This window comes from Perna viridis, chromosome 14 (genome assembly GCF_037379345.1).
Source record: "Perna viridis isolate PV_CMFRI_1.1 ecotype Kerala chromosome 14, ASM3737934v1, whole genome shotgun sequence".
Lineage (NCBI taxonomy): Eukaryota > Metazoa > Mollusca > Bivalvia > Mytilida > Mytilidae > Perna > Perna viridis.
Genome location: NC_142458.1, coordinates 2,502,496 through 2,514,664, shown reverse-complemented (window position 1 = coordinate 2,514,664; position 12,169 = coordinate 2,502,496). Strand labels below are relative to the sequence as shown.

General features: G+C 33.7%; 1 protein-coding gene across 2 annotated transcripts in view; it reads right to left on the bottom strand.

Annotated features, from left to right (window-relative positions):
- Positions 1-424: 424 nt before the first annotated feature.
- LOC148597731 (E3 ubiquitin-protein ligase RNF19A-like) overlaps positions 425-12,169 on the bottom strand; it is a 26,562-nt gene continuing 14,817 nt past the window's right edge. For both annotated transcript variants that reach the window (XM_088561794.1, XM_088561795.1), the window contains exons 8-10: positions 11,175-11,403; positions 5,056-5,220; positions 425-2,941 (exon numbers count right to left, since the gene is read on the bottom strand). In XM_088561794.1, the coding sequence (XP_088417920.1) occupies positions 2,254-2,941; positions 5,056-5,220; positions 11,175-11,403 (1,082 nt within the window). In that variant the 3' untranslated portion in view covers positions 425-2,253. The remainder of the gene's footprint in view (positions 2,942-5,055; positions 5,221-11,174; positions 11,404-12,169) is intronic.

Below are 12,169 nucleotides of genomic sequence, written 5' to 3'. Positions count from 1 at the left end.
CTGACAAAGTTATTGATTTGAAATAAAACTGAGTTTTATGGATGTTTGACATGCACGAATCACCTCCTGTCTGATCTTTATAAAGACTGCTACTTAAGTGTGTACCAAATGATACAGGTTATTTTTCATATACAGAAAATTATATGACAGTTGTTTTTAAATAGAAAATGGTTAAAAGATATTTTCACTGCATATATAGAGAAAAGTGTGGGAAAAATTTCCCTCCATTTTTCATAGAATTTTTCAACTGAATGTGAGCTATCAATATAAGCAAACTTTACAAACACTTTGATGGTAATACAAAAAAAGTATCTGAACCTTTTTTTTTTTTTTTCGTGTGTGCCACACCTTGTACACATTTTGCTGGATTCTTAGACAGAGAAGTACTTAAATCTGTAAGTTATATTAAATGAAAATAATGTAATATTGTAAAAATAATTTTTATTTCAGTCTGTCAAGACACAAAGGGTATAATCGTTAATACATGTACCAACTTTTCTTGCTGTTCTAAATTTAGTGAATTGAAAGTTCAGCTGACCCGTTAAAAAAGACTAATTGGTATATTTCTGAGTAAAAAAAAATGCTTGATGTCACCAATGGATCTTCAATGAACAACGAGGAAACCTTCATACCAGGAGGCAGACTGTAGCTACCTCCAAAATAACATTATACACAGCCTTGGATCTTCAATGAACGGTGAGGAAACCTTCATACCAGGAGGCAGACTGTAGCTACCTCCAAAATAACATTATACACAGCCTTGGACCTTCAATGAAGGACGAGGAAACCTTCATACCAGGAGGCAGACTGCAGCTACATTATACACAGGTACAGTGAATTAGTTGCCCTTATATAAATTAACATAAAAGTAAAGTGAAAACGAAACAATACATTAAGAGGCCAGAAATTGCTGACTTGGGACAGGTTAAAAATATGCCAGTGCATGTGGGCAAAGTCTCTTGCAAAAAAAAAAAGATTAATGAAATCAAGTGTTTGCCTGAGCTCCATTTTTGATAAATTTACACAATGTGCATTGAGGTTTCCTTGTATTCTACAGTTTTGCTGTAAAAAAAAGCACAAATTTTACTAAAGTAGACTTAACTTTGACTGAGTTAATTTCCAGTGCTAAATTTAATATAACCAAAAATACCCCTTTATCAATATACAATGTATAAATAAACGTAAGCATTTGAGCAGTACATTTACATGTGCAAAGTTTTAGATTAGTACATAAAAAAATACCTAAAGATACATGTAACAACGACTGCCATAACAGATCAAAAAACAAAATCTAAATAAGATAACTAAGGCCAGATAATAATATTTTTGTTTTCATACCAAACTGTATGACTACAAAGATGAATGTTGGAAGGCAAAACAGTTTTGTTTCTCTTTAAAGAGAACTTCATACACACATTTTGTGACACATTACATGTATGTAGGGGTGTAATGATTCCACTTGGATACAATCCCATGCATATCAATTATCATGATCATTGGCTGATAATCCAATTCATATCTTTTTTTTAAATATTGGTCATATTTGTGTTTTTTTCTATTATAACTTCAAAGAATTTTTTTTTTTAAATGACACATAACCACATTCTTACATTGTAAGTAGCAAGTAGCCTTTCTTCCATCAAATTCTCATAAATCTCAAATGTTTTCAAACTGCATATTAAACTGTTTCAGATTGGGAAGAGAAATTTCTAAAGCTCATTACTTTTTTGTCTCCATTTTAGCTAATTGAAGAATCGGATTGAAATTGACATTGATTTCCAGATCATAACTTAAAAGATCAGGATGCATTAATACACAGGTTGATCAATACCACTTAAAAGTATGTTAAACTGACAATTTGTACTATTAATTATTTTTGGCAAAATGTGACTTAAATAACTGTGCCCAATCTCCATACAGAGACAAATAAACTTCGAGTAATAGTTCATATTATATTCTGGTAAATCGAGCCTTAACGTGAAATTCACATGAATTGTTCACATGAAATTCGTGTTAGTTAATTTCATGTGAAAATCATGTTAATTTCATGTGAAGTTCAGATGAATTTCAAGTGAAGCTGGATTAACATGAATTTCACATGAAAAATATTTGCCTGTGTATTTTAGATTGTTGAAAATGCAAATTCTCGAGAAAAAATTGGTTGTGAGATTTAAGGCCAATTGGTCAGGTATGAGAAACAAAGGTATTTTATGTGGCCTAGTTTTCTTTTCTGCATACAGGTAAAATATCACATTATAAATGACTGTCAGGTGAGATTCGGCCATTTTCCATGGCTAACTCACAACTTCTGTGACGCACCCTCTTTGTTTTCTCTGACAAGGCACAATCTTCCTGGCTTTTACTTTTACAAAGGTTTTTATTGTTATGACCATTGTTATAGTGTGATAGAGGCAAGGCCGAGGTTGATACAGCCTTTCTAGAATTATCCCTTTCTTTTAATGAAGGTCTGTCAACCTCAACCTCTGGTAGAGACGATGCATTAGAATCTTGGAATCTAGACTGACAGGGAGGAATACCTGACTTAAGCTCAGAACATCTTGAAGTAAAACATTTTCCTTCGGCAGATTCTGAATTCAGGGGCACATAACCCAAATAGGCATCAGAATCCTCTATAATGCTGTTATTTACAATATCACTCGATGTGTAATTCTGTAAACTAACTTGATCAGCAAAATGAACACTTGACTGTTCGTATGATTTCTCACTACTTCCATGACGTTTGCACAGTTTGCGACACTTTACCAATCGACCTTCTTCTGATCCCGAGACATATGCACTACAGCCTGAGGTTGGAGAACCAGAGACATTACGTTGTTTATCCTTTGGTGTTGTACTCTCAACACTGTTGTTCCGACCCCGTGAAGTTTGAGACAATAGATCCACTTGGACATCATAAGGAGCTGTCATGGAATTGTTATCTCTACAAAGAAAATATGGCATGAAGTTCCTGAGAAAAGTGTATCAAAATTGTTCTCCTAAATTATAAAAGCTTGAAAATATGTACAAAGTCGTTTAACAGGAAGAAGGTTTGTAAAAGACCTGATTTTGGTAAGTGCAGTACAGTACCCCAAGCTCAAGTAGTACAGCAAGTATCAAGTACAGTCCCTGGTCCCGATCCACGCAACAATTTGACGGATTGTTGACCACTGACTGATTGTTCACTGATGGAACGATAAAGGGTGACTGATCTGATCACAATTTTATTATGTAAAATAATGAATGATCTGATAAAAATAAAACAATGTAAAATAAAAGTATTAATTTTTGTTTCACCTACCGCATTATGTTCATATGTGTAAAATTGACAAATAAAACAACATATTCTGTAAAATATATTGACCGCCCTGTGGTGCGATCACCATTTAAACAGACTGATCAAAAACTGTTCGGTGATCAATGACCAAATGCAATTTTTGTCGCAAAGACCAGGTATACATGGTACTGTAGCTGTTACTTGTAACTGCTGAGAAAAATATGTTACCAACAGAAAGACACACAAAGGTACAGTAAAACAGTATGAACCCTGGAGCATGGGTACGGGTATACATTACTAAATGTTATTCAACCATTATGGATATCAATGTGGATAACAAGTTGCTGTCAAACAGACAAGAAATAGGATTGTTATGCATTGAGATTAGAGATTTCATTAAAAAAAAATAATAGCTGCCGCTCAGAAAGGTCAATAGCCATTGTAAAAATTGAAGTTGACTTTCATTTTTGTGGCAAGTAATCACATATCCAACATGTCCGAACTTGAACAGAACTAATATATTATTTTCAACTTATAAAATGGACAATGTGGACCCTAAACAAAAACACATGTATTTAAATTAGAAGATATTGTTTAAAACTATGTATGTACATGTACATGTACATGTACAATGTATGTCTATCAAACTTCTAACAGAAGTAGCATTGACACTTTTTGAGTATTGATCTTTATTAAATGGAGATAAAACTAAAGGGAATTTGGTCCATGAAGTGTAATAACAAAATCTAAGCAGTAGTCAAAGGAAAGTCTGTATAAAAAAACTACATCTGATTTCCAAACTTAAAAGGTCTTACTCAAAAGGAAGGGGAGATTACTCAAGCTGTGAAGTGTTAAACTGACTTCTATAAGAGGAAAATGATCAATAATACGATAGCAATACTTACTTATGGCTTAAAATGGATGCTGCTTAGTGCCTTTGTAATAGCATAATCACCAAATGATACCATAGCAATAATTACTTATAGCCTAAAATGGACAGTACTTAGCAGTCTTCCAAATTCAGCCAGGGGCCCAGTGGCCCTTGGCCCCTAAAACTATTTTCCTAGGAAGCCAGACAGATTTTCAAAAATTTTGGGGTGTTGTAGTGTTCTGTTTATTTTCGGGTTCTTAGACATAACTAAATAGGTTGAATCGAATGAGCATTTGTTGTTTTGTAATTTCATTATAACAGGATATATACAGGGTATACAAGACATTGATTCAGATGATTTAGGTAACTTGAGAAGTCCGATTGGCTCTGTCTGAAAAAGTTAACTGTGAAGACTGGCTTAATGCCCTTATACTAGCATCATCACAAAATGATACCATAGCAATACTTACTTATAGCCTAAAATGGACGCTGCTAGTGCCTTTGAGTTAGCGTCAACATCAAATGATATCACAGCAATGCTTACTTGTTTCTTAAAATGGACCTTGCTTGTGTTTTGTGCTAGCATCATCACCAAATGATACCATAGCAATACTTACTTATAGCCTAAAATGGACGCTGCTAGTGCCTTTGAGTTAGCGTCAACATCAAATGATATCACAGCAATGCTTACTTGTTTCTTAAAATGGACCTTGCTTGTGTTTTGTGCTAGCATCATCACCAAATGATACCATAGCAATACTTACTTATAGCCTAAAATGGACGCTGCTGGTGCCTTTGAGTTAGCGTCAACATCAAATGATATCACAGCAATGCTTACTTGTTTCTTAAAATGGACCTTGCTTGTGTTTTGTGCTAGGGTCATCACCAAATGATACCATGCAATGCTTACTTATAGCCTAAAATGGATCCTGCTAGTGCCTTTGTGCTAGCATCATCACCAAATGATACTGTAGCTGACTTATCTCCTATACTGAGGTTAGCAGACTCACTGCTGAAGCTTGAACGTTTCACCATTGTTGCACCATTAGATGCAACATCTGCTTGCACTTCCAATCTATTGATAAACAAATGATGTATAATGCAAGTAGAATAAATTTAAGCCCAGTTTGAATATGTGGTATTATTTCAAAGAGAAATACATTCTGTACTATTGTAATATGCAGAATTATTAATTAATGTTTGAATATTAACCTAAATATCATCAAAACTGCCAATACAACACAAAATACAAAAATGTGCCAACGAAAGATTTAGCCGTCCAATATGGGATTTAGTCTTCCAATATGCCTTTCACTCATACAATATGAGCAATAACTAAGCCAATATGGAAAACCTTGTGCAATAACATTAAAGTATTGCCTTTAAGCAAGCACAGCATTACCAGAAATTTTCTTTTCACTGTAAATTTTATAAGGGATAGTTGTAAATGTAAACCGTAGTCAGCAGAGATCTATAAATATTCCTTTCTTTTTTTTGTGTAAATTCATAAATGTACTTGTAAGTAATGATTATAAAAATTAATCTGAAATATAAATATTTTGAACAACAAATGAATGTATTTTTTTTTTACCATCAAAATTCTGAACTGTGCTTGGGGCAAAATTAAAAGACATGCCATTGACTGTGATGTGTCATTCTCACAAGTTAAATATTATATGTACACTGTAATTTAAACTTGTTATAATGCTATTTATGTCAGACTTTAAGACATTCATGACACCTATCAGAGAATTTTATTATTGTTATTTTACATTCTGTGTATGACATATCACTTCAGGATGATGTATTTTAGTTCTCTTCATTCTGAACCCTGCTAACTTGCATGTGCATTCTTCCATAGATCTCTTCTGCTCATTTAAAAATTTTCAATACATATACTTGTATTTCAATTTCATAAAATGTGGGTCTTTTGCACCTTTAAAATCATAATACAAAGCTTCACTGAGTGCAGCACGATACAACCCCAATGATCAAACTCTGAACAGTTGGGGAAAATGTGTACATAATATTACCGGTAACTTGAGGACTTAAGCATTGAGACTTACAATTCATTATGGAAAAGTAATCAAGGGAACCAAGGTTATAGCGTTAATCAAAAGAATGTAATCCAGGTACAGCGACCAGACATGGAAAACAGACATACACAACAAAGAACATAAAGTAACTAAAATCATACATACAAAGAAACAAAAGCAAATGAGCAACTTGGACTCCACTGATAACTGGGAGCCTGGTGCACCGGTAGAATAAGCGTCCTCTGCTTTTCTAGAAACACCCACTATTTGCTCATAAAAAGTCAAGTCCAGGTTAGACAAAGGAGGAAAGGAAAACTAGGACCTGTTGAATAAATCAGTTTTCATGGTGCAGATGGATACACCATAACGATCCACGAGCTGATGATGACGATCATAAAACTTCTGTAGTTATGACTTCAATCTTGTAGCAACATAACCCTGTTCCAGAAGCCTATTTGTTAGAGTTCTAGCGCGATACAAAAAATCTGTGTAGTTTCGGCAAGCTCTGGCATAATGTATGAGTTGTGATATGAACACTCCATACGCAGGTGCTGAAGGGATGTTGCCACAGATGAAAGGAATGTTGACAATTTTGAATGAAAAGTCATCATGTTTGTCATAAAGTTTGGTCAATAGTTTTCCTTTACCATCGATTTCTAAGTGTAGATCAAGATATGAGGCCGACTTCACAGTGTCTGTAGTATCCTTTATCTCAAGTTCTTTTGGGTAGATGCGATGTATCAAATCCCCATAATTAGGATTGTTTAAAGATAATACGTCATCTACATAGCGGAAACTGAGATTGAAGGATCTAGCCAAATGATATTCTTTCTTTCTGATCCGGTCAGATATAAAGTCAGCCTCAAAAGAGTGAAGGAATAGGTCAGAAAGGAGCACAATTTGTTCCCACTGGAATGCCGACCGTTTGTTGAAAAACACGTCCACCAAACAGTACAAATGTGTTGATTAAAAATTCCAGCATTTTGTAAACATCTTCCTCTGTATATTTAGAAGATGATTTGGAATTATTTCTTACAAAGTATGAGGAATCTCTACATATATATTTGTATCTAGGTGTACCATCTTTTTTGGAAAAACAACGATGTATAATGTTTTTAAGTCAGGATTTTAACTGAGTACGGGGAATAGAAGTATACAGTGTTGAAAAATCATAGGTTTTAATGCCATTATATTCAGATAATAGATATTCAGATATTCAGACACAACAAATGGTTCAGACACTATATTGCGCACAATTTTAAATTTAATCAAAATTTTTTTTAAATCAGACCAAAAATTTGGGGTGTGGCCCCTTTGACCCCCTAATAAACAAAAACTGTAAGAGATATCTGAAATCTTATTGAAAATTGCAGCATGGATTTAAATGACAAATGTTTAATTGAAACAAATTTTGAAATCAGACCAAATAAAAAAAAAAAAAAGAAAGTTCATTTTTCTGGTCCGGCCCCGTACCCCTTATACATTGGAACTGGAAGCAGAGTTGGAAATTATAGCCTGCCTGAGACTGCGTTTTACGATCGGGCTGCCAAATATTTAATTTCAATGGCCCGGTGGTCAGGCTATTTTTACAGGTGATTGGGATTACCCTTTTCTATTTTTGTAACAAGTTCTCGGTATTACCTCATTCATAATTGAACTTAAGAATCAAACCGATCAAGTAACGTTACATTATCACATGTTTTGACTCGATATCTGCAGGGAGCGTGATAAACCCTTTTTTGAGTCAAATCAAATCCCATTGGCTGAGTTTTATTGAATCAACCAATAGCAATCATGCTTATAAAAGAAAAAAATAGACAGAAAGGGAAAAAATTAATTTGTTGTTGTTAATTAAATTAGAAAAGTTGTGTCTTTACAACAATATTTTGGACTTCCCTCCCCAAAAAAGCGAATTTGATTCCAAGGGAAAGAATAAATTGTATGATCAATCTAAACCAAAATGATTAATTGTTTCAAGTTTAAAAAGGATTTTAGGTTAATTTGGGATGTTATATTGCCAACTATGCCATTCAGCTGTCTGGAGACGAGTCTGAGGATATTTACAGTAACTGAGTTTTTCAATTTGTTTAAAAGTAAATTAACAATAAATGAAATCAAAATTTAATTCAAAGCCAAAATTTTCAGATTGCATGATGAATTGATTGTAGACCAGAAATCTACCTGCTAAAAATGAAATGCTCTTTAAAGTCACCAGTAGTGTCTGAATTACATATGGACTTGTTACAGTGTGTTTTCATCAAGTGACGAATCATAGTTTAGTTAGGTTTACAACAATTTTATTTGTTAACTCTACAAAAGGGACAGGACACAAGTTTTACCAACTTATGAAGTCTTCTCCCATCAATAATATACAATGCATAAAATCATTATGAATATCAAAAGGACAATTTTGAATTAAATTTTACAACACTATGAAGAACAAAAAAGAAAAGAAAAATAACAGTACAATGGGAGAGAGAGAGAAAAAGAAAAAAAACAACAGTACAATGAAAAATAAAAACACAACAGTACAATAAAAAAAAAATAATAAAAAAGACACCAAAGTTTTAGAAATATATGTACATAACTGAAGAGAAACATAAAGTGGATGGGTGGATGCACTGTTCTTGTCTGACACTGATTTTACATCCATAATATTAGATCAGAAATCTTTTTGACCTTTTAATAAATATGAAGACACTATTAAAAATAAATATATTTTCTACATACGTTAGATCAGTACTGCCCCTGATAAGCAGTGAAACATCCATTCTTAAAGGAATTAAGCGTAAACTCTCCAATAGCATATACAGTTTTCTGTATATTTTTTGCATTCGAAAAAAAAAAAAAAAGGTAGACACTTTCAATGGGAGCATCGCAACTACACGCAGGATCAGCGACAATATGGACTCTGTGTAAATTGTAGTTCAGGAAAGACGCAGAGCATAGTAGCTGGGTCAAACAGGTATTTAATTTACAAATCATAAGTCATACATCTTACAGAACATCTTTTAGTTTATCAAATTATAATTTTTGTCATGCTAACATTTTAAACATCAAAATACATAAGAATCTGAAAAGAAAATTGATTGGCATTTTATTGTATAAATTTTCAGGGCTGGTAAATTTTAATCAGGGCAAGTAACTTTTTCATGTAGCCAGCCTGGTGTGGTCTGGAAGATATTTTCTATGAGTTTCCTACCCTGCTGGAAGCAGGGATTTCTAAGAGGAATTCATTTAAAAAAATTTCAAAACTGGACACATATAAAAAAGTTGGAATTATTTGAGCATTGCCAAACTTTGACCCCTATAAACAGTTCAAAACTCATAAAACCTGCCAATTCATTTGTTTACCAGGTGTAAAAGAGGAACAATATTAAAACAAAAATAAGAATAATTCAAATCAGACAAAAAACAATTCTACATGGGTTTTAACACATATTTTCACCCTTTATTGGCTCCTTTTTTCTAAAACGATAGGGATCACCAAATCAAAATTAAATAGGAATCTTCCTATTGTGGTTTGTAAAATCATTTAACTATTTCAGAACAATTGGCAAATCACAACTTAAGTTACAGCACAGAAACGAAGTATCAGAAGACAATGATGACAACAACTGCACCATAACATTAATGAACCACGAACGCAAAGTTATCATGGTTATGTACCATTATCCCAAATTTAAATGAAGAGCTTTGCCAATTGCAGGACCATTTGACTGCAGTGGTCAAAACCAGAAAGGTTGGGGCAAGTGTGGACACAATGAAAATGTTTGACACACTTAACCATAGGGACTTACAATTAATTAATGACAAAACAACTGGTTTGGGCATTATATAGCGCAAAATTTGAAATTCACTTAAAAATTATTAAAATCAGATTCAAATTTGAAATGTCAGTTATGTCAGATAAAGCCTTTTGATCCCTTGTAACTCAAAAAATATTCGAGTTATCTAAATAAAAAAGCTGATTTTTCAGGTGTGGCCCCTTTGACCCCTTGGAACACTAAAATAGTACTTAAGAGATATCTAAAATCTGATTGAAGATGCAGGCTGGAATTTTCGGATGGAATCCCATAGAAAAAAATGCTAAATTCAGACCAAAAATAAATAACTTATTATCTTGACTTCAGAAAAAGATTTCTGGCCCTCTTTTTGACCCCAAATTTACTAAAAAGTCTTTACTCCCAAAATCAATCCAAGTCTGACCACAACGGTATCGAATACGGTGAAACAAAATCATTGACATTCCTATGATTTTACTGGAGTTTATGGTTAAATTCTATGAAATGCCTGGTTTAGGCCCTTTATGGCCCCTAATTCTAAAATGGTTGGACTACAACCCCAAAAATCAATACCAACCTACATGCAAAAGGTGACCAGTGCCCCCCTTTTGACAGTAAAAAAGGGGGTCATTTTCGACCCCCTTGGGGATGATTACACCTACATGTAGGTGGTCATTTTCTCCTATTGTTTTCAAGCATCTCATAGCCATATGTCCCCCACCACCACAAAAAAAAAATAAAGTGCATGAGTCAAATAACTGCTGTAAAAATTGGCAACACAATATGATCAACTACACATGACAGATAACCCTACAAAATCTGTCAAGGGGTTTCTGAGGAGTTGCGTACAAAAGTGTGATTGAATGGAACCAATGTATAAAAGGACACTGGTACTTAAATGATGGCAGGGGATAAATATACTCATCAGTCATTTTGGTATTTGCATAACTGCCCCTACCTTTATTTTTGTGAAAATACACTTCATTTTTGGAAATTAGGAAACTTTGAGATGTGTGATAACAGTTCTGTACCAATTCATTACTGAGTTGGTAAAATATTTAAGTAATATAAGGCTAAATATATCACTACAGATGCTCCGTATGAATAACTAGTTCATGCAATTTACAAGACTAGCTGACGTGCTTACTGCATAGTACTAAATGTCAATAGTCAAATATGAAGTGGCCTAACCTATAATAATATCTTACTTAGTTGAATAATATGTTCCTCCACACAAACTCCCATTTAAACTGAAGCCACCTACAGCTCTGTTACTTGCAGAGTCTCGATCACTGATCTCATCTCGGATGATTCCAACTCTGTCAATGTGACTACCGCTAGCACTAAGACTATTTGTCATTCCTAGAGAAGCGTCACCAATGCTGGGAGCAATGCTGGGGTTGGCTACATTGTGACCAGTTCCAACACTTTGTGTGTCTAAATTTTAAATAAAAATTATAAAGTTGTTTGTGTCATTAAGCAAATAAATAAATTCTATGCTTCCGGTAACATCTCCTTCACGCTCGACAGGGAAAAAATAGGGTCATTCAGGTTACCGAAAACACACAATTTTTTTAGGCCTTATTTTACAATAGTTTAAGGAACAATTGCACTATCCTCCTCCATGCAAAGGTTATGAAAGCATTTTCCTGCAAGTGATATTACACACGAATATCTGACTTCTCATTGCATTAATATTTATAATTATGGAATTTGAATTTCTTGTGCCTATGGGCGCTACCATGGTCCTTTGAGCTGTGACATCACAAAGTCAGTTTGTAAAGTGAAAGTAAATAGGTAATAGATTACGACGTCCCAAGAAAGCCAAATAATAAGGGACTTTCCTCCTTTTAACTTTTATTTTTTGCAGATCAGTTCAGTAATTTCGTTATTACCCTCTATGAAAAAGACACCATAAACTCCCAACTAACCTGACCATTTTATTGATCAAGCGACCTTCATCACCTCAACATTATGACCAAATGCAGATTCATGAAATTTTGCATGAATTTCAGTGCAACATGTCTAAACCAAATCCACTTCAAACTGTAGAATTTGTTTGGTTTAGACAGGTGTTTCCATGTTAAAAAAAAAAAAAAGACAAGTATTTTACCTCCATAATGATACAAAGGGATTTCAAAGACTGTCTGATTCAGACATGAGTTTATAAAGGATTTGGTTAAGACAGGTTTAACTGCTTTGA